Raw genomic sequence first — 23,481 nt, forward strand, 5'->3', positions numbered from 1 at the left:
TTTGAAAAATTTGCATCCCACGCATCACCAAGCGACTCCCATTTTATGACTGATGGATCAAGAGGCAGTTTGTTTTTTACTTACTGGGTTTTTTTTAGGTGCCAGGTTAAGCCATTTTTGTCTCATGCATTTTCATGGTTTGCATTGTAAGTGTTGGATGGATGCTGAATTTTAAATATTGTAAAGAATGTTTTATTTGATATTCAACTATTTGTTCATTGACTTTAATTGTGCGTGTATATATGTTATTGCAATTTTGTTTTAATTTGTATTGAAAACCATCATGAGATAAGTATGGTAAAGGTTAGTATATAAGTCCATCTTAAACAAAATAAAAACAACAACAACAACAACAACAACTAATAATAATAATAATAATAATAATAATGCCTCAAGATGGAAACTGCTATGCACACTGAAAAACTTTCAAGTAATCGAAAGAAAGATGAGCAACTTTAATTTAAAACATATTATGTTTGTCTCTGTGCTCCATTATTTTTCTTATCATTATTCTTTACCAATAGCAACAAGAACTGCTATTTTTTTTATAAAAAAGGTAAGAAAAATAATATTTAAGGGAAGAAGAAAAAAAGCTTGAAGGAAACCACAGTACCTGATGAACCTGAGAAGTTGCAAACCCAGCACAGTAAGAACTCATCAGGAGGTTGAGGCACAGGAAGCAGTAAGGGGGTTGCGAGAATGCCATTAGGGTTAGGATACAAAAGGAAGCACATCGGTGTTAGACCAAGAAAACCAAACAAACCCTATACAAAAGGTTGCAATCCACAACTCGCCAACTGGACAGAACAACCATTGAGTAAATGGGTTGTGGACTGTAGAGCATGTCACCTAACCCAAGCACAATGCCAGGCTATGCAATGTCAACACCAAAGAGACTAGACTTTGAGCAGACTTGATTGAAACGTTTTCCAATGGGTGGTAACTACCACATGTGGAGAAAGACAACATATTTTTAATATAGAAAAATTCCAGTGAAAAGGCAAGCTTTTGATGCATTTATATAATGGAATAAAATCCTAACATCTATACATTTTGGCTGTTCTTCTTTCCAAAGTGATACCACAGCTATTGCAATGTGCTAATTTGCTGGAACGATCTTGTTCTTCAACGGGTGGTGGGTGGTATTGAATAAATGGTGACACACACAAAGGAAAACGTGAACCAAGGAGACTGTCTCAAGTTTCAATGCAACAAAGATTGTTTTAACATTATTCCAACCTAACATTAAAGCTATATGGAGAGAAATGAACACAAAAGAACGAACATGACATCACAGCAAAGTAAACGCAACAAACAAAGATAGTTAAATGCTGATTTGTTAGTACAAACTCTAATCATGCACAGCATTCCATCAGCCTGCAAGAGCAGCTGTATTTCAGTGGTATGGGAAAATGAAAAATGAACCATAAATATGTTTTGAGAAAGGCAGGTAGAATGGGCATGCGAAGGAAAATAAATGCTTGTAGAGTAAAAATTCATCATCAAGGGTGGAAGAAGCTGTAGCCCTGCAGATGTTGGTCTACAACTCCCATCCTTTTTGGCCACACTGGCTATGGCTCATTGGAACTGTAGTCCAACACTAAATCTGGAGAGCTCTAGGCTCTCTCCCCCTGAATTATATGATGGGCAAAACTCAGCGCGTGGTAAACAGGTGGTATGGGAGCCCAAGCAATGTGTGAATGCATGTTCATTCAAAGCAGTGTTACATGCAGAGATTCACCTGAGAAGCTACGACATGTCATGCGGAGAGGGTATTAAAATGGGACAAGGAATCTGGACAGCTCTTGAGGGATCCATTCCCTGAGTCAAAACACTGGAGTGCTTCTTAATGATGTAATCACTCAAGGTCATGATTCAGTCATTCTAAATACTATAGTCAATGGAACTAGTCAAGCGAGGTCTCCAGAGAGTTGTGGGTTAGTTACTTGGATCACATCAGCACCTCACCACCACGTTATCAGTCATGGCTTCCTCCATAAAGGTTGCTGAGAGCAGTTAGGAGGGAGATGTTTCTTTCCCTCAAAGGCTACAATTCCCAGAATGATTTAGCAACCAGTCCCTCTTGTCAGGGAACTCTGGGAATTTTCTTGCTGTCATGTGCTTTCTATTCGGTTTCCACAGGCCTTCCTCAATGGCTGATTTCTGGCAGAATCCTTCCCAAATGTTCTGCTTCACTTCAGGGATTTAGCCAATGCTTAGAACAGGTGTGGAGAACCTTTTCTGCAGGCTAACTTTGGCAGGAGGACCAGACTACCTAACTGCTAATCACGTGATTGCAAAATGACATCAGGTGATTGACAGGTGAGTGGTCCTGCCTGTCTATCAAAGTTGGTCCATGGGGCTGGGGTGGAAATGGGTGTCGGGTGGAAATGGTAACCAAGCAAGGACTGAACATGAAGTTCAACCCTACTTTCTGCAGAGATTGGCTCCACAAAGAGGCAACCCAACTGCATCACTACCGACCCCACACCTGATGTCACATACAAGGTGTGGGGCAGGTGGTTTGGATTCCTCATTCTTGGGTCTAAAAATATCATTTTCCCAGTATGTCATCTCTGGTCCTAATGCAGGCCAGATTTACCTGTGTCCCAGATTCAGAGGGCTCTTATTCTTGGCCTATGAGGCCAAATGCCCTGCCAAGACTGCCAGCAGCTCAGCTACCTGATGATGTCTCAAAAGTGAAAGGAAGTCTACTGTGCATCCTCCACTGTAACGGAACCCTTTGCAGGTGCTACCTAGGCCTTTTTAGTCTCATATCTCCTCTGCCATGAATGCTAGACATTTATGGGAGTTTCCCCCCTCCTTTTAAATGAAAGCCATTAAGAATGTGATGCTGGATGGTTGCTGGAATGGCTGTTTCGCAATAAGGTTGTGATCATGCAGAACACTTAGACCCCAAGGCATGGATTTTCTTGAAATGCATATTCCAGCTCATGTTTTTGCACAATATTGGTGTAAGCAATCTCTAAAATCAACACGAGGTGGATGAGCAGTCATGCAACACAGCAAGGAAGGTGTGTGCCACAAGGACCAAAACATGTACTTAAAGCAGTTTGTAGCTAAAAGTGAGGCTCATATTTTATTTTAATTAAGAACAACAACAAACATTTCAATGGTAGTTTACTGCAGTGCAGATTCAGGGCCTGTTCGGATGCAAGGCCCATGCAGGCTACCTCAGGTGTGCTGGGCTCCTGGCTGGGCCTTCATAGAGATGTCATTAGCATGACATCTGGGTAGTGTATACAAAGTTGTAATTATTCCTGTGATAGGAGCAACCTGAAAAAGAGGTGCTACCATCATAGGGATTGTTGGGACCACATATACAAGGAAAAGAGGAGACCTTCAGATATACAGGAGTATCCTTGATTAGGCCCCATGTACTTTGAATTGGAATCTTCAGGGGCACTGTAATAAGCACAGCCAATCCCACACTGTGATCTTTGGCCGAAGGGTGATAAATAAATTTAATAAATAATAATAATCCCTGTCTCTAGTAGCCCACAACCACACCTTACATTTAAAGCTGTATTGTTCCACTTTAACACTGCTTCCCCCAAGGAATGATCCTGGGAACTGGAGTTTGCTAGCAGCCCTCAGAGTTGCTAAGAGACCCCCTATTCCCCTCACGGAGCTGCAAGTGGTTCAATCACCAATCCCTCTTCCCTGGGAACTTTGGGAACTGTAGCTCTATGATGGGAATAGCTTTGTGAGGGGTCTCCGAACAAAACTCAGCATCCTTAATAAACTATTGTTTCCAAAGTTGTTGTTTGTTTGTGGTGGGGAATCCATTACTATTTAAAGTAGGAGGATATTGCTTTAAATGTATGGTGTGGATGTGGCCTCTGTGGCAAAGTAATTACAAAAGATTAAAGGCTGAGTTTGGTTGCTGTTGTTGTTAAAAGCACACACCCGAACAAGATCCTAATTCCAAACATGCTGGGCCTAACTAACGAAGTAAAAGTGGGGCCTGAAGCAAAAATGTTATAGTGTTTCCTCCTTCCCAAAGGAAGTTCCAGTCAACCATTCTCTCCAAGCAGGGCATGACCTTCCCCCACTACTTTCTGTTTACTGGTAGGTAGCTGTGTTGGTCTGCCATAGTCAAAACAAACAAATAAATAAATAAAAATTCCTTCCAGTAGCACCTTAGAGACCAACTAAAGCTCATACCAAGAACAAACTTAGTTGGTCTCTAAGGTGCTACTGGAAGGAATTTTTATTTATTTTTTACTTTCTGCTTATTTCCCTTCTGGTTCAATAGACATTCTGCATTCAATTCACCACTGAACAGACTCAGCCCTCTGGCTGCTTTGGGTAGAGGGATATTTCTCTTATTAGGTTCTTATTTCTAAAGATCAGTTGTATTCCTGAAAACCAAAAAAAGCATGCTGATAGCTCCCTCTTGTTTCTCAGCGGTCCTGTTTCAGCAACATAACTGGCTGGCACTCACCACCTGGGTTTGCTGTTAAGAGGAAGAGATACTCCTGCATACAGTATCTGGCTCTCTTCTTTTCCTTGTACTGTATTGGCAACTCCCCCCCCCCATTTTTTCCTATTTTGTGACCTGTGTGGAGGCGAAGGGCACTTCTGCACAAGGCCATATTTGTCCATAAACCCATCAGTGTGGCCCTGCAACACCCCCTGAGATAATCCTGACAGGAAAAGCAGAATTCCGACTCAGGGAAATCATAGGGGAGAAACAATGCTTTCACCTTACAATAGATTACACGTTTGTGAAACAGACCCAAATATAAGCTTATCTTATATACACGTCATAGACATTAAAAACATTTCTAAATATGAGGGGAAGAGGAGGCATAATACAGAAGAGGGGAAGGATAATCTATAGACACCATAAAGGTGAAGCAAATTATGCCCATGGTAGGCAGAAATTTGATGTAGGCCAATAATTTCACCTGTCTCAAGGTACAGTTAGAGACTGATAGTGGAATAACAGCACCAGCAACATATATTTATGACAACATCAGCTCCATACATTTACAGTATACCACTTTCACAGCCATGGCTTTCCCCAAAGAACCATGGGAAATGTAGTTTGTTATGGGTACCGAGAGTTGTTAGGAGACCCCCTATTCCCCTCACAGAGCAATAGCTCCCAGAGTAGTTTAATCATTAATCCCCCATCCCATGGGAAATGTAGCTTTTCAAGAGGAAAGGGGTCTCCTAACAAGTCTCCTAACTACAGTTCTTGAGGGAAGTCATGACTCATAAAGTGGTATAACAATACTTAAAATGTATAGTGTGGATATGGCCATAGATCAGAGCTTCCAAACTCTGTGTTGTGACACATTTGTTTGTCGGCTGCTGTGCGTACGTGTGTCACACGAACGCTCCCTGCGCTCCTCCTGGGATTCGAAACGGGTTAGTTTAACCTCCAGTTTGCTAGTAAAACTGAATTACTGTGTCACAAAATGATGAATGTCTAAAAAGTGTGTCACCATCATGAAAAGTTTGGAAAGCTCTGCCATAGATTCAAAGAGTTGGTGAGAACTTTGTAATTTTATATTGTTCAACCTCCTGCTCAGTGCAGGAGCATCAACAACAACTTAGCTGCCCAGCCTCTGCTTGAAGATATGTACTCAGAAGTTAGTCCCACTGAGTTCAATAGGGCTCACTCCCAGATCACTGAGTCTGCAGTCTGATTTTGTGTCACAGTAACAATGGTTTGTATCAAATGCTAGTCCTAGTCAGAGTAGACCCAATGAAATTAATGGCCATGACTAGCTTATGTGTACTCTTGAGTAGAAGTTACGTAGACTGCAACCCAATGTCCTTGTGATGACACTTCATATATCTGGACTTAAAATTCCTTAAGTACACCAGTCAATTGCCATCTAAGTAGAAGGGGTAATGCTTCTAAGTCTTTTAAACACCCCATTTCACTCACTTCGCTGTGGTTCAGCCTATGTTTAGACTGTGCAACTTCATGCTGTAGTTGTGATGGTTACAGGATGGAGTGTTCCTTTTTTAAAAGTCTGCATAGAAATCTAGTAGGTTAGGGAGAAGGTCAAGTTAGAACGGTTTCCCCCATTACCTGCTAGCTTTCTGTGGACAGGAGTTTTATTATAATAATTTATATGTTAAGGACACACCATCATTTGAATCCCGCATTGAGAATTCACCTAAAATCAGGAACCAGAATCTTCTTCATTCATTCATAAAATACAAAAATCTTTGTTGAACAAATTTCACAACTGGAAGTCAGAAAGCAGGTGACTGTGATCTAAGGTAACAGTTCTTTCTAGATCTGCACTGATACAATGAAGAGTTTAAGCCTCTCTTGAGTCCAGTTAGGAACTACTAATGTTCTGTGGGATAATTTTGCTTCATGTAAGTATGGAACAGCTATTCTAAAGCAGCCCAAATGGCAATAAGCACATTGATTATTTTAGAGCTTGCTTCAGCTTATTCAGTGCCACAAAAAGTTTGGGAAAAGGAATCTGAGGAGAAGACAAATGCTGCCATTTTACTCTAGGCTATATATGGAAGGAGATAATGGAAGAAATTCAAATGGATGGTCAGTCTGCATTTCCTGATTTTCTACTCTGTTGTGTCGGATTTGGGATCATGCCATTTACAGGCAAGTTGTTGTGAGACCTACCTGGTGGGCCCACAGGTCCTGGAGGCCCTGGAGCCCCAGGTGGGCCTTGGCCGCCAATCCCTGGAATCCCTGGAGGTCCTGCTAACCCAGGTTGGCCACGTGGCCCCGGGTCACCTGGAAAGAAAAATCCAACAAATCAAATCTTTAAAAGGTTGCAAACATTTCAAGATGTAATTTCGACCAGTCTCAAGGAAGCAGAACCCACAGAGAGTTAATTACAGTTTCTCAATTTAAGATATCATGCCAAGGCATAGGCAGCGCAACCCACGGTTTCCAAAGCCACTGTTTCCAATACAGCTAAGTTAGGGAACTGTAAACCAAGGTTTGCCAGGTAACCTATCACATCAAACCATGGTTAAGCTTGCTTAACCACTGATGGCATTGAGTTGATCTATCTTAACAAAGACCGGACAGAAGTGCTTATGAGCACAACACTCCATAAGCACAGGGACACAGGAAGCTGCCTGATACAGTCTAATCACTGGCCCATCTAGTTAAGTATTGTCTGCACTGACTGGCAGCATAAAGTTAACAATATCTGTACCTTTAGGCCCTGGAGTTCCATCAAAACCTATACGTCCTGGAAGGCCAGGGGTTCCTGGAAAGCCGGAATCACCTTTGGGACCTTGTGCTCCTTTGAAACCCTGTGGCCCAGGTGGTCCAGCTGGTCCTGGAACACCAAAACCACGGTCCCCCTGCAACATAAGAGAGTCAAACAATAATTCAGAATATGCTTGCTTTGTTCCTGTTGCTTTTATGTTTATTGTGAACCCATCTTGACTACAGTAACTACTGAAATGGGGTATAATCATACATTTGACTTGATAAGTCAGCTATCACACCAAGCAACAATTAATGTAGCTTAACTACATTCTTGCATTATGTTTCAATTAGCAAACTATGGCTTGCAACTGGCCCGAAAGCCAGTAACTAGAGGCCATGCTTCAAAGTGAGTTTTCCAAACCATCACTTTTTATCATTGTGGTTTTTATGATGTCTAAATTAATAAATTATATTAATGGTTATTGCTGAACAACAGAAATATGAGTGCTGAGTAGATGGGAAAGGAAAGCAGGCAAACAGGTCTAAACCATACTTTGCTGCAATATTTTTGTAAGTTCAAACCATGGTTTAACATTCTAAACTATGGTTAATAGTACAAACTAGGGGTGTGCACTGACCACAAGATTTGATTCGGACCCCAATTCAATACTTTGGAAAGAGCATTATTTGATCTGAAACACTTCAGAGGCTGTCCAATTTTATTCAGGGTCCAAATCTGAATTTTGATCCAGCAGAATGAAGTTTTGTGCTTCCCCCTTTCACTATTATGGGGAAGAAGAAGAAAAAGCACACGGCTATAACTTTTTCTTTTAAAGAAGTGTATTACATTTGCCAGCAGAGTAGTCTGTCTTGAGTGGGTATACATAGTAAATTACAGAGAAAGAGGCATAGGGATTTTGTGCTGGACACCTTTAACATTTGTGAGGTTCCCACTTGGTACCCAAGTGCCTGTTAAGTTAATTTTAAACTCCCATTAACTGGAGGCAGTAAGACTCCAACCATTAATCCCCATCATACCTTGGGCAGGAGCAAACAAACAAACAGTCTTTTAGTACTTAACCATATAAGCATTATGCATGTAACTTATAGGACCAGGAAGTTTGACCATGCTTCCACTGTCAGAAAAGTCCAACCCCACTGTATTTATTGCATGCAATAGTTCTTCATAACATCCCAAGAAAATGGAGAACCCTTCTTTACAGACCTTCTGTCCTGCTAATCCAGGAAGCCCAGGAGGTCCATCCTGACCTGCTCTTCCAGGGTTTCCTGGTACACCAGGAAGGCCTGGCAACCCAGGATATCCTAAAAGAACAAAGAAGAGGGTTTGGTACTCACTACCATGAAGGTTCAGCAGTCTTCAAAAGGCATTCTGCAAGCTTCTGTTTTTGCCATTTGTTAACACAACTTGTTTCAAATCAAATTGACTGCTAAAGTTTTGACACTGCAGACGGATTAATAAGGCAAGATGCCTCTGAGTACCAGTCACTGGGGAAGAACAGCTGGAGAGCACTGTTGCCCTTATGTCCTGTTTACAGGCTTCCCATTGGGGCAGCAGATTGGCCACGCTGATAAACACAATGGTGGACCAAGATGGGCCTTTGGTCTGATTCAGCAGAGCTCTTGTGTTCTTAGAATCTTCTTGATCAGTCCTTTCATATGATGGGATTCTGTCCCATATCCTGACTCTGCCGCTATGTCCAAACAGAATGAATCAGATATGATTAACCAGCTATTTACATCTAAAACATGGATTTAGACAAGTTGCTGTGGGGCAGATAACGATAAATCCCAACTTTTTCTAAACCTTCTCTCATTTCCTTTCTGAAAGGCCAGAATTTCCACAAAAAATACCAATTAAAAATAAAACAAATGACTACTGTAGCAGACAGATTTATCTTTTTAACCCTACAGGGGAGTATCAGGTTTTTCTGACGTCTATGGTCCAAAAGCAATTTCCTCTGGAGAGTTCAGGGTGGCCTATGCAGCAGGACCTCTTTCATCCTCATAAGGTTATTGCTGGGAGATAGTGAGTGGTCCAGGGTCACCCAGGGAGCTTTGTGGCTAGGCAAGGTTTTAAACCCAGCTCTCCACAGACTAACTATAAGAAATCTTGCCAGCACACCACCCTGGCATCATAGAATATGACAGAGACAAACCTTTGGGTCCTGGTGGGCCTGGAAGTCCAATGCCAGGTATTCCTGGATCCCCTTTTGAGCCTGGGATGCCTGGCAATCCAGATGGCCCTGGCTGGCCAGGATCACCTGCAAACAGGAACAATTGAATTAGGGAAAAAAACCAACAACAAAAAATGTAAATAATAGTATTTCTCTTGGAAAAACAACAAATTTATTTACCTGGAAGGCCAACTTCACCATCTCTGCCTGGGGGGCCCGGGTTACCTGGAGATCCTGCTTCTGTGATAGTTTGTCCAGGTTCCCCTTTGGGCCCTAGAGGTAGGTGTATAATAGGAAACATTTATAAATCAACACCAACAACACCTGATAGACATCTATTGGAAGAGCATTCCACAGGACTGGGCTATTAACAATGAAGACTCAGTTTCATGTTAATGTCAAATCAACCTCACAGGACAACCCAGCGATGCTCCTACAGATTATCTCAGTGATTGAGCTGTAATATAAGAGTTCAGCCAGTCGGTCCTTCAAGTATACAGGACTTAAGCTGCTTAAGGCTTTGTAAAGTTACTTCCCAAACTGATGTCTCCAGGAACCAGCCTGGGGTAACACTGGAGTGGGAAGGAGCCACATTTTCCCACTGTGCACTTCCTTCCTTCATTAGCAGACACACACAGATGCTGACAGTGCATGAATTAGGTTCATTTTACCCCAGTCGATGGTCTGAATCTTTCTCCATGTTTAGGTCTCATCTACAGGTTACACATCATATAATCACCACAAATTCTCCCAGGTCTTTTAATTTACAACAGACATACTGTACTTTTTCTGGTATTTAACTTATTGTACCAAATTATTTCTCTATTACAGGTTTTATGCTGATTTTAAGTTGATTTTATGCTACCGTGTTTCTGCTGGCTTTTAGAAAGCTTATGTGCTGATTTATATTTTTTGCAATTGCTTTTATAGCTTTTTTTTCTTTGAACTGTATCCCATATTTTCTAAATGTTATAAACTGCACAGATGACCAAATTAATGGCAGTGTATAAATGTAAATATGTAAATATACTACTACTACTAGTAGTAGTAGTAGTAGTATTGGGCAATACATACATGTTCATTATCACCATCATCAATATCTTTCAGAAAGCTGTTTATTTGTTATGTTAATAACAAATTATTATAGTCTTTCTCACAAGCGGTCAGAAGTGGCCCAGGCAACCCCACCAACTCATTCTGCTGCACATATAGACTAGAGGCATCCTGGACGTTGTGTTTATACTAGGTCAGAATATTTGCTATTGTCTACTCTGGCAACTGACTCTTCAGGGTCTCAGGCAGAAAAGAGTTTGTCCCATTATCTGCCACTGTATCCTTTTAACTGGAGGTGCCAAGGGTGGATCAAGGAGCAGGTTTTTGTCAATGTTTAAATACAGTTGGACACCATTTTTAAACAAGATGGCAGTCTGAATCTTTTGAAACTGCACTGATTCTTTTGGTTTCTTAGAATTCCCAAGCAAGGCTTTGTACAAGTGTTTGTATAATTGTTTTAGAAGACAGCTTTGATCTTTTTCTTACCTGATGACACTGTCTTTACATCATCTTTAGATAACTCTGCTACAAAAGTTAAAAGAAGTCCCCAACGTTTAAACAAGCTAAATGATGAGTTACAAAAAGTTTTGTGGCAACTACAGATCATCTCATGAAATTGATCATTTTAGAGCTCATTTTTTTGAGTGTTAGCAAGGACGGTCCCTGTTGGACCCAATGATGCAAACATTCCTTTTTGTGGTTTGGTCAAATAAGACAAAGAAACTTACCTGGACCTCCAGGGGCTCCTGGGCGCCCCGAAACACCCTGAATGCCCTTCTGGCCTGGGGGACCTTGTGGGCCAAATCCAGGAGATCCTGGAGGCCCTCGATCACCAGGAATACCAGGAATTCCTGGATCACCAGGAAGTCCCCTGTCCCCTTTGAAACTGATGCCACCCTAAAAGGACAAGGGGAAAGTTGGTAAAATGAGTTTGTAGCTCACTCCAACCCCAACCCCCCAGAACACTTGGATTGAACAAAGCTCATTTGAAATCTGATTGGGCCAGGCATATGCCTATGGGAAGCTACCCAAGGCGAGTGAGTGCATAATGGAAATAGCCATTCTCTTCTTTGTCCCCACCATTTGGGGTGGGTGGGGCAGATTGCAATGTACAGTCAAAGCAATTGTAATCTTCAGTGACGTTCCTTAGGATTCAGATAAGAAGGACTAATATGGATGCAGACTCAGAAGAAGAAATTAAATAAAATTAACACTTTTGTATTATCCATTAATGACATGGTCTAACATGTAGGTATTTTATTAAATTTCTGTCCTGCCCTTCCTCCCAAAGAAGCTCAGGACTGTAAACAACAAAATAAGAAAAAAATGAAATTCATATAAAGGAAATAATTGTGACATCACAACTATTTAGGCCCAATGGGAACAATAACATTAGTTATCTAACACAATTTATATACCACTTGATTGCAAAAAAACCACAACACATCTAAGCTTTTTATAACATAATAACAGATTACAGTATTATTTGATTTAAGCCTTTCCGTAAGTGCCAGTACTAGAATTACCTTTCCTCTTTCAATATCAGCCACAAGGTGTGTGTTTGTGTGTATAATCTGCCGTGGCAGATTATTTCTTTAGTCACTTCACCAAATTTCCACAAATCAGATTTAAAAGCAAGTTAATGTTTGATCTTCTGCACGCAAAGCAGTGCCCCCCACCACCACCACTGAGCAATGGCAGCTGTGGATTGGCAGTAGGCTAAGATGCAAAAATGCCATTCAACTTGAAAGAGAATGGAGTCACACTGCAAAGCACTGCCTTGAGGAATATGGCCCTCCTGTGCATTTGAGAGGACATTATGCCAGTTTATCATGGCATGTAAAAGCTGAACCTTTTAATGTTACTTCTTACCAGTGGAGGTTGGGCCAATGGCGCACTGCACCACCAACCAGAGTCTGCACACAACCAGCCTCCACCTGCCTGACTTCCTACTTACAATCATGTCAAGAGGTGGCATAAAATGTCACCTTTCCCCTTCACACCATACTTTTAACTCAGCATGATGATGCTTTAAACAGTAGTGGCTTCGCCCAAAGATTTCTGGGAGATGTAGTTTGTTAAGGGTGCTGAGGCTTGTTAGAGGAGACCCCTCTTTCCCTCACAATCCCCAGAATTCCCTTTGAATAGGTATTTATTGTCAAACCACTGTGATAATTATAGCTCGGTCATGGGGAATTGGGACCTCCAAACAACTCTCAGCGCTCTTAACCCCTCCTGGAATTTCTTAGGGGAAGCCATGGCTATTTAAAGTGGTGTCATAGTGCTTTAAACATCTGGTGTGGAATGTGGCCTCTACCCTCAGTGCTGTCCTTGCAGAATTCATCTATAGGACGATGGGGACAAAACTAGAATTAGCTGGCTCTGCCTGTCATTGGATTTGGCTCCACCTACTGTTGGCCTCCATGGCTTCCAACTTTCCAGTCCCATTGGGCCCCAGCCACCACTGAGGCTGCCAATATTGGGAGACATCAGAAGACTGGCTAAGTACTCAATGACCGTTGTGTTTTGTTAGCATTTAAAACACACCCAAATCACACTTGGTCGAAATGGAATTGCAATGGTTTCACATTGACTTACTGGCTCCCCCTTGGGCCCAGGAAGACCCGGCAGTCCATCTTGTCCACGAGATCCATCTAACCCAGGCAGACCTGGAGGGCCTGGGAAGCCAGGGTTCCCCTTCTCGCCTTTTAATCCAGGGAAAGCAAGAACATCACCTGGATCACCTTTTGCGCCGGGACGTCCAGGAGGGCCAGGAGGGCCGGGAAGACCCTAGATAAAGAATTTTAACTATTGTAGTAATTAGGATTGCACATACTCCCCCCTACGTTCTCCCTCTAACCCCATGCTCCCAACAAACAGCAATTAATGGTGCTTACTTGTGCCCCAACACTACCAACAAGGCCAGGGACTCCTTTATCACCTTTCAGCCCAGGAAAACCAGGAGAACCTGATCATGAAAGGAGGGAGGGAAAAATCAGTGAGAACAGCTAGAAAACAGCCTACGCATGATATGGGCAATGCAAATTGTTTAGTGTTCTTTGTGGATAGTACGTTAGAAGACTCCCAGAAAACCTCACAGGGAAATGATGCAATGCTCATTGTAGTCACTACAAAGGCTATTTGATTGTTTCCTAGATTTAGTCCAGGGGATGATTTATGGCTAGTGGCAGTTAAGGGTGGGCAGATCCCAAACCCCTCCACTGCATGTGGTTCTTGGTCTGCTTTGCCCCATGATCTACCTTCCAATTAAACTGGGGGAGGGGGGGGGTTAAAAACTTATTTCAGAATTTGTAGTTTGACAGATTTCAGTTGATGTCTTTCCTTTTTAATAGGCTACCTATACACATAAACACAGTGTGAAAAGGAAGATTGCATAACCCAGTTGCACGTGTCTTAGGGTAGTGCAGAACACTCTGACTGGAGAGCCCTGGTAAAATCATCACCTCTCTTTAGAAACTAGACCTGTCAGTCACAAAACAGGTCTCACACTCCCTTCTCTCCACCCTGGAATTCTTCTTATATCTGTCTGAAGCAGTCCCACCTTGGTTCTTTGTCTGGGATGCATACGGATATTTTGCAAGCCTCTAGGGTGTGCATTGATTAAATCACAGCACAAAAAAGGAGACCTGGTGCAATTGCATTGTCACCTCAAGATTCCTTTTTTGAACTGTGATCAAATGAATGCACATCTGTGCAAAAAAGAAGAGAGAGAGAGAGAGAGAGAGAGCGCAAAGATGCAAACCAAAACCTGGCAAACTTTGCATGCACAGGTGGGTAGCCATGTTGGTCTGCCATAGTCGAAACAAAATAGAAAATTCTTTCCAGTAGCACCTTAGAGACCTGACCAATATAATAAAATGGAGGAAAGGCAATCCGAAAACACATGCCACTCAGGATGAAATTCAGATGGTAAGAATTTCATAGATATCCTTAGTGCTGGTCTGATTCCACAATGGTATACTACTATGGCATGCGGGAAGCATTGGTCCTGCTTCTGCTAGCAATCAAACTTACTGCAAGAAAAGGAAATAAGATGTGGGACATTCAAATACCAAAAGGTATCTGTGAGCAGATGTACTAGAATATTAACCAGCTTGCCTGCTTTGTGCATAAATATGCCCACAAACACTTATCTCTTAGCTACACATAGAGTGGTCATGGTTTTCCCAATGCACATATACAGTTGTTGTTTAGAAAGCTGTTCATCACTGTAAAGCAAACAAATCAAAACATAGTCCTAAATCTGAATAATCAAAAGGGGGATAAAGGCTGGAAGCAGCCACTGTATACCTGGGGTTCCAGGTAAACCTGGTACTCCCTTCTCCCCTGGAGGGCCTGAAGTGCCAATTCCAATGCAGTTAAAACAGGTGTCTCCTTTATCACCTGGAAACAAAGACATAAATAAAGAGGTGAGTACCATTTCCTATGGGTATGAGTACATACAATTTAAGTATTCAAATGCAGACTTCTTGTACATATTCGGCATGCACCCTTAAGTATTAGAGAAGAACTGGAGTAGCAGTCTGTGCACTCATGGAAAAGCAATAGCTGCCTGGTACTCAGGCACAATAAATTAACTATGCAGTGTTTCCTTAAGTACACCTTAGTCTCAAACGCCACCGTCCCTGCTTCCTCACTTCCCTTGGAATAAGAGAAACTCTGCTCCAGGTGTGAGTAAAGTACCCTGCAGGACAGATCAACACAACTCTGCTTAATAGCTCTGGTTTCTTACAAATACATACCTGCACAAAGCCTGAATTAGCAGTCAAAGTTCAACAGAAAACACTAGATACTTATGTAGACATTGAGATATCTTGCAAGATCTCACTACGAAACAGCAATCAAAACTTTACAACCAATGGATATAGTCTGTGATATGAAAAGGCTCCCCTAGATCCACCACATTCAGTCATCACACCCACACACAAAGCAAGCTTTAAAACTGCTGATGCTTGTTCCAATTCACAGGATGAAAAGGGGGGGGGGGCAAATCAAGTTCCTGGCCTGTATCACATTTATGTGTATTCCAATCCGTTTTTTGCATTAATCTTAGATTTTTTTTTAAAAAATGGCATATTTTTTTAAAATATTAAATTGGATTTTCTGTTAACCATTTCAGAATTTATTTTGATAGCCTTTGAAAGTCAAAAACTACATTGGAGCACTTAGTTATCCAGTGGATAACTAAATTCCTATCAGTGCATCCTGAAGCATGTCTAGATGAAACTAGTTTAGTGACCTCCAGAAGGCTTCAGATATGCTTTTGTCAAACAGTCCCGCCCACCCAAAGAAATCACATGGATAACTCTTTGGAAACTACATGGAATTTCAGAAGGAGTCTGAATTAAGATGGTGGGTGGAGAGAAGTTAAACTGGGATTGGACCAGTGGAATTTCCTTACATGAACCTAAACCACTCTTTGGACTACAGCCTATGAAAAAAGTAAAAAAATCAATGGCATTGTGGGAACCTACCTTTCTGGCCTCTCTCCCCAATAAATCCTTGTTCTCCTGGGAGTCCTGGGAAGCCAGGTGGTCCTCGCTCACAGAGTCTGTCAACTGAAAGGAAAAGCAAATGCAGTTCAAGAACTAAGAGAACTTATGGGTAGATGAGCCAAAGCTCAGTAAGCTTGCTCCATCTTCCTTCCATCCATTGGAAGACTGACAAGCTACTTAGGAAGCTGGTTCTTCTAGCTCAGTATTGTCTTCACTGATTGGCAGCAGCTCTCCTGGGTTTCAGACACAAGCGTTTCCCAGCCCTACCTGGAGTTGGTAGGGATTGAATTCATGAGCCACCTAAAATCATTGAGACTGTGTGTATTGAAGACCCAGCTAGCCATTCCTCAAATGAAGAGTATTTTAGGCACTGATTTATAGACAGAAAACATTACTTACTGGGTGGAATGCTAGTTCCAGGGGGGCCAGGAGGGCCAGGGGGGCCAGGTGAGCCTGGTTGTCCATCATTTCCAGGTGGCCCTGGTATTGGGATTCCAGGAAGGCCTTGATCCCCCTTCTGTCCTCTCTCACCGGGAAAACCAGGAGCACCAGGAGAACCAACACTTGGAATTCCTGCAATGAGAAAAGATCTCAGCATCTTTGTAATTCAAAATTAGGACGCTTTTAGAGAGGAGCAAAGGGAAACCAACCAGGAAACGAAGCAAAGCATCTTTTTTTGCAAGTTGCTCTATCAAGAGGCAACTATTTAAAATGGGCACTCCCAACAAGGGATGGCAAGTAAGAGTTTCAGGCACATGGAAAGCATTTGGGTTGTACAGGTGTGAAATCTCACAGCTAAACACAAGGAATTCGAGCTGTATAAAAAAGAGAGAGAAGGAAACACACCTGGGGGGTGATGAAAGACACGTTTAAAAGATCAACTCGGGAGTGAGGGCTTCTACAAATACCTCTATGTAAAGCCTTTTGGTTATTATAATATACTTAAAATCAACTCTGGGTTTTCTTTCTGCCCCCTGGTTTTGCCCAACGCACAAGGAAAAGAGCCAAACTTCATGTGATATATAACAACAAGAAGAATGAATAACAATAATAACCATCAGAGAGGCCAAGGTAAAGTAGGTGTGTGTCTTTAAATCTAATGCAGCATAATTATAACCAAGGGGTCTCTGCATTATGGGGACACTACATCATAGAAAAGCAGTTAGGAAGTTACAACATAAGCGGAAGTAAAGTAAGGCATATTGGGCATGCCTGCGCAACATAGTGCTTTAAATGATAGGTGTGAATGTGTTCGAAGTAAGCACAGGAGAGAAGCAAGGAGGACATATCAGAACCTTTGTTTTATTTATTCATAGAATCATAGGATCATAGAGTTGGAAGAGAGCACAAGGGCCATCCAGTCCAACCCCCTGCCAAGCAGGAAACACCATCAAAGCATTCCTGACAGATGGCTGTCAAGCCTCTGCTTAAAGACCTCCAAAGAAGGAGACTCCACCACACTCCTTGGTAGCAAATTCCACTGCCGAACAGCTCTCACTGTCAGGAAGTTCTTCCTAATGTTTAGGTGGAATCTTTTTTCTTGTAGTTTGAATCCATTGCCCCGTGTCCGCTTCTCTGGAGCAGCAGAAAACAACCTTTCACCCTCCTCTATATGACATCCTTTTATATATTTGAACATGGCTATCATATCACCCCTTAACCTTCTCTTCTCCAGGCTAAACATACCCAGCTCCCTAAGCCGTTCCTCATAAGGCATCGTTTCCAGGCCTTTGACCATTTTGGTTGCCCTCTTCTGGACACGTTCCAGCTTGTCAGTATCCTTCTTGAACTGTGGTGCCCACAGTTCCTTGATGCATTATTTTGTATTCTCTACTCTGCCAGTCCTGTTATAGCTGTAGCTTAAATACAACTTTAAAATCACTTGCGCTTGTCTGATTTATCGCTACGGGCTCGGATGATGAGAAGATTCCAGTAGATCCCAGGTTTTTACCTTTAAGCAGGGCAGTAGAATCCTTGCTGGAGAGTGCTGGTGTCACATTATAAAATATCTCAAAACAAACAAACAAACAAACATACAAACAGAATTCCTACTAGGGATGGGCAACTGACTTGGCTGAATCCAAAACAAAATCAGGGTGCAAATCCAAACCAGCCCTGATTCCTGAACTGGCTTTGGGGAGAAATTGCTTCGTGTGTGTTTGGTCTTAATGCTCCGGACACTCAAGGGTCTTACCTGGTGAACCTGGGAGGCCCGGTGGCCCCTGTTGGCCTGGATATCCACGTTCTCCTTTGTCTCCAGGAATTCCTGGCAACCCTTTACTACCTTTTGGTCCCACCGTTGCTCCAGTATCTGGCCTTAGAATTGTCTGGAATATTCCATTAAAAGAAAGTTACACACACAGAAAAGGATAAAGATTCTATCAAGCTAAATTAGTATTTAGTTATGTTTCACAGAGGTTGGGAGCAAACCAGTGCAGATGATGGTGTATTGTGAAAACTGGAATCATTTTTTAGCATACTGGAATAGATATTTACAAAGGGGTGGTTCCTGCAAAGAGATAATAGGTCATCTTCAAAGTATCTATAAGTATTATTCATTTTAAGACCATGCTCATTTATAAAAAAAAGCTGTGTATGCAATATATTGGTATATATTTGTAAGGTTTTTTTGGGGGGGGGTAGCCAATGTAATATACCACTTGTAACATTTTACAATTACAACACAAAACATTAAAAATAAGTTAATTAAATGAACATAATCAACATGCCACAGGGGAACGTAAGGGAGGGGGTGGGAAACAGAATGAATGGGCAGAAACTTACATGTCCAGGAGGACCAGGAGGACCAGTGTCACCTTTACTGCCCTGCCCAAAAAGAAATTCAGCAAGTTTAACAGGGAAGCAGGGCCACTCACTTGACTATGCCTATGGTAAGAAACAAGCTCCACCAAGCCCCCGTAGAATCAAAGAGATGGAAGGTACCACAAGGGTAATCTAGTCCAACGCTCTGCAATACAGGAATCTTTTGCCCAACATGGAGCTTGAACCCACAACACCGACTGAGCTACCAAGGCATGTCTCCTTAAGCTGATGCTATTCCGTCAAGCTAAAACAGAGAGAGCCAAGGGAGGTAGGGCCATTCCATCGGCTTGCTAAGAACAGAGTAACTTTTACTTCCTCTTCTCCTTGAACTGCTGCCATTTTCTTGCCATTTTAAGAACTTTGCATCGAAGAAACTGATTCATTCCCCCCTCCGTCAACTAATTTTCATTTTGTATCACTGGTTCTCAAACTTTCCGCCCTCTGCAGACCATTCAAAAATAGTCAAGGATCTTCTTGGCAGACCACTTAGCCTAGAGACCTTCCCCTGACTTTCTGCGAGCTATGGCTTTATTCCTTTGAGAAAGGCAGAGCCTCCTCCCTCTGTCATTTCTGGTCCATCCCACAAACCTTCCAGGCAGACCACAAGGATCTGGAAATGGTGAGGTAGCCACTGCAGCCATGATCCACACACACAGCTATGCCACTCTGTAGAGAAGCTTTTGCAAGCTACCTGAACAAAACTTTCGAACCATTGCTGATCCACGGGCCACACCTTGGGAGCCTATTTCAGATTGCGAGCCAACTGGAAGAGTTCTTTTTGGCTCCAGAGTGGGGTGAAAATACTTCAAATAAAACGTACTCACTTTCTCTCCATCTCTTCCTGGAAAACCAGGTATACCACGACCTCCAGGCAAACCCTATGATGGAGAGAGAAGGAATCAATCCTCAAAAAAACTAAAACGGTGAAAGGTCATTTATAGAAGGAAGGAAGAAAAATATAACAGACTCACAGGCAAGCCAGGCTGACCAAATTCTCCATCCTTGCCAGGTTTCCCCTTTAAAATACAAATGTGTATTGAAAAAGCAATCAAGCAGCTTAGGAAGAACAAATATGCTATTGACATTGTGCTGTTCATACCACTTGCTAAGACAATATGAAAAATGTGTCCCTCTCCAGCGCAACTTTCCGGAAGAATACCAACAGGCAGGCAACCCCCGTAGTAAGCATGGGTAATTAAAACAAGGACCAAGGCTGACAATGATAGGAGTGAAAAGCACAGCAAACAGATAGTGGCATGAATTCTTAGGGCAATGTAACAGACAAACAAACTCAGGCTCTATGTGAGTGTCTGGATTTAGAACAGTACAATGGGTTGTTTTTTAATCTTATTTTTACGAAAAAAAAATTTGTAATTGTTTTAATTCAGACCACACATCCTTTTCCTCTTGGTATGCCTTATTATTGACTTATTATTGTCTTCATAAATCACGTATCCTATATTACTTCTTCTTGGCAATTGTGACAACTTATCCTTTTAAAAACAAACAAACACCAACCTATGTTTTCTTTCATTTCTTCTTCTTTTTGTAACTTGTTTGTTATTAAAATTCAATTTTAAAAATTCAGAAAAGGAAATACTCCCAGGCCGATTCTGTAATATTTATCAATCTTCCTTTCCTGCAAATTACAGGGGGATTTTTTTTTTGGGGGGGGAGTTTTCTCAAAGTCCCTTTGATAAAATAGAAAGCCTGGTGTGGCCAAAGAAATTATTGAAAGACTGCCTTTTTAAAACAACAAAAACAAAAGGCAAGGGGGGGCCTAGTGAATCTCTCAAAAAGAAAAGAAAAGAAGAGTTTTGAAAATAAACAGTGGCATCTTGAGCACTGAGCTGTAGAAAAGTCACCCACAGCGCTACCATATACCTTCCCCACCACCAGTGGCGTAGCAAGGTGGGGGCGTTGAGAGAGGTATGCCCCCCGTTCCAGCCTGGAGGGGGGTGACACTTGGCGCCACCGCCCAGCACCACTTCCGTGCAGCGTCTACTCACGTGGCAACTCTCTGCTCATGCGCTGCAGCCTTGTGGCGGCTGCTGACACCAGCATCCTGCACGGACTGCGCATGTGCGCACTTGCGCAGTCCGTCCTGTACGCCGGGTGCAAGCAGCCACCGCTCGGACGGGCTGAGGCAGCCTGTCTGTGCAGCTGCTGCTTGCACCTGGCAGTGCGGACGGACTGCGCTCCGTAGCGCGCATGCGTCGTGACGTCACGACGCACGTGTGCTACGGAGCGGTACCCCGCCCCTGGGGGGATGCCCCCTTTTTTGCCGCTCCAGGCGGCAAAGCGGCTCCGTACGCCACTGCCCACCACAAAGGAATTAAGATTGTCATGCTTGTTTTAGGATGGAAATTATGAACAATAAATCACTTGCATTCCTAAGATGTGCTAAATTTACAGCTAATTCTTGACGGCTGACAGAATCCACAAGGATAGCAGTTTTTATGGGATTCTTAGATTTTCTTACTACCATGTGTCTGATAAGAAAATAAATGAACAGTGGCTAAAGCTGGTTGTCTCAATATGTATTAAAATATTGCTGATGAACACGCTTCAGGAGAGAAAAAATGAAAGATTCCTTGGAATAACTTTACGACATAAGGAAATCACACTCTAAGGAGAGGTTGCAAATCCAGTGCTCACGGTGTGGTTTCCATGTTTTGTAAAGTTAATGCTTTGTAAACATGGGCTTTGCAGGCACTCCTTACTACGGTATTTCAGCTCTTTGGGAGACAGTTTTGTGAGTCTGTTAAGGTATCTTTTTAAAATTTAAATATCTAAGCTTCGTGCGACAGAGTCTAACGCCTGTGAGTTCTGTAAATGCTTCAACAATCCTTTTATGTGGAGATTGCTATCCCATTCAGTATCTATTGGATTTGAAATTGTGTTTTTACACACTTTTTATTGTTTCTGTTTTATTGTTAAATGTTTCATGGTGAGAATGTTTCATGGTGAGAGATTTGGAAATGAAATAAATAAATGTATTTACATCTTCTGTTCTGCCATGATTGGATGTTGCCTATCTGTAGGCCCCAGCCACTCAGTGAATCGTGTATTAACACCCCCTCTCCCCAAAATAATGAGCCTTTGTAGGAGTGTAATCTGCTGGCCCTGGTGATCAGGTTTTTCTCTGTTAATAGCTGCTAGTGCCCACTCCAAGGATAGAACAGGAATCAGTCCAGATTAAATTAAATCCAGAATTAAAAAAACAACAACCTGCATTCTGGTGTGTGCCATCAATGAGGCCCTTCTTGTCCAGGGAAAACCACTGACCAACCCACTATCTTAGCGGACCATAGGAGAAAGGAAAATTTCTTACCCAGTATTTGGTGACCCAACCTGAATCCCCAAAGTTATACAAGGTCTGGAAAGATAAATGTTGAGTTCAAAGAAGTTACTTACCCTTTTGCCTGGTTCTCCTTGCTCACCCTTTTCACCTTTTCCACCACCGGGAAGACCCTGGGGGGGGGGGAAGCAAAACGTCAGTGCCCATGACAACAAAGATGTTTAGGGCAATTTGCTATGACTTCAAAAATGACTCAGAAAGGAATTGACTTACAGGAGGACCTGGTAGCCCAGGAGGACCTGTGGGACCTCGGTCACCTGGAACGCCCTGTCAAGCATGGGGGAAGAGAGAGAGAAATGATATAATTGAAAATAAATCACTGCCCTTGAGGACTTAATATTTCGCTCCCATTTAAGCTACTATGTCCCAGCAGGATTTATTTGTTTTCATTTGCTTTTCCATTGCAGTTCTTCATTGGTATATTAATATTAGTACAACAACTGGCGCTGTGGGTTAAACCCACAGAGCCTAGAGCTTGCTGATCAGGAGGTCGGCGGTTCGAACCCCCGTGATGGGGTGAGCTCCTGCCACTTGGTCCCAGCTCCTGCCCACCTAGCACTTCAAAAGCACATCAAAAAGTACAAGTAGATAAATAGGAACTGTTCCGGCGGGAAGGTAAACGGCGTTTCCGTGCGCTGCTCTGGTTTGCCAGAAGCGGCTTTGTCATGCTGGCCACATGACCTGGAAGCTGTACGCCGGCTCCCTCGGCCAGTAAAGCGAGATGAGTGCCACAACCCCAGAGTCTGACACGACTGGACCTAATGGTCAGGGGTCCCTTTACTTTTACCTTTATGAAAGTGTTGCATAAAAAAAAAAGTTAAGAAAAAAAGAAAGAAAACTTCCTTTCATATATTTCCCTTCCACTCCTATTCCTGGTTTCTTCTTTATTCCTAACCTATCTGCGTATTCTTGTTCTAAATTTTCCTCTCTCCTTCTCTTTATCTCATGTTGTAACTTACGCTGCTGAATTATGAGCATCCTGCTAGATGAGGCAGGCTGTGCCTCTCTTTTCCGATACACCTCTCCCCTCACTCAGCAGAAGCAAACAACAACAGCAAGCAAAAACCCCACCCAAACAATTAAAAACAGTTAAAAAAAAACTGCAGCAGCAGCCCCGCCTCTGCTTTGTAGCTGGTGCTGCAGACAAGAGATGTAGATTTGCTGCCGATGCAGAGATCACAGGAGTTTGTAGGTGGTCAAGCCTGCATTTTGGGCTGCACGATGTATGTTTGGAGGAAGTGCAAGTGAATGGGGCAGGCAGCGAAGGCAGGGGCATTCACACTCTTCTCCAGACAATGGGCCAGTTGGGATGGGGGAGTGTGGTACAGTGTGACCCACTGATGCAAACTA

At 42.5% G+C, this 23,481-nt stretch overlaps 1 protein-coding gene across 5 annotated transcripts in view; it reads right to left on the reverse strand.

Annotated features, from left to right (window-relative positions):
* COL4A5 (collagen type IV alpha 5 chain) overlaps positions 1–23,481 on the reverse strand; it is a 121,884-nt gene that overhangs the window by 37,310 nt on the left and 61,093 nt on the right. For 3 of the 5 annotated variants that reach the window (XM_033137707.1, XM_033137704.1, XM_033137708.1), the window contains exons 14-31: positions 22,345–22,398; positions 22,188–22,244; positions 19,742–19,786; positions 19,595–19,648; positions 18,732–18,773; positions 18,142–18,274; positions 16,347–16,520; positions 15,927–16,010; positions 14,743–14,835; positions 13,329–13,399; positions 13,030–13,221; positions 11,160–11,328; positions 9,559–9,651; positions 9,361–9,465; positions 8,409–8,506; positions 7,185–7,335; positions 6,641–6,754; positions 614–622 (exon numbers count right to left, since the gene is read on the reverse strand). In XM_033137707.1, the coding sequence (XP_032993598.1) occupies positions 614–622; positions 6,641–6,754; positions 7,185–7,335; positions 8,409–8,506; positions 9,361–9,465; positions 9,559–9,651; positions 11,160–11,328; positions 13,030–13,221; positions 13,329–13,399; positions 14,743–14,835; positions 15,927–16,010; positions 16,347–16,520; positions 18,142–18,274; positions 18,732–18,773; positions 19,595–19,648; positions 19,742–19,786; positions 22,188–22,244; positions 22,345–22,398 (1,738 nt within the window). The remainder of the gene's footprint in view (positions 1–613; positions 623–6,640; positions 6,755–7,184; positions 7,336–8,408; positions 8,507–9,360; positions 9,466–9,558; positions 9,652–11,159; positions 11,329–13,029; positions 13,222–13,328; positions 13,400–14,742; positions 14,836–15,926; positions 16,011–16,346; positions 16,521–18,141; positions 18,275–18,731; positions 18,774–19,594; positions 19,649–19,741; positions 19,787–22,187; positions 22,245–22,344; positions 22,399–23,481) is intronic. The other 2 variants (XM_033137709.1, XM_033137706.1) reach the window with 1 other exon arrangement.

Source organism: Lacerta agilis, chromosome Z (assembly GCF_009819535.1).
Source record: "Lacerta agilis isolate rLacAgi1 chromosome Z, rLacAgi1.pri, whole genome shotgun sequence".
Classification (NCBI taxonomy): domain Eukaryota; kingdom Metazoa; phylum Chordata; class Lepidosauria; order Squamata; family Lacertidae; genus Lacerta; species Lacerta agilis.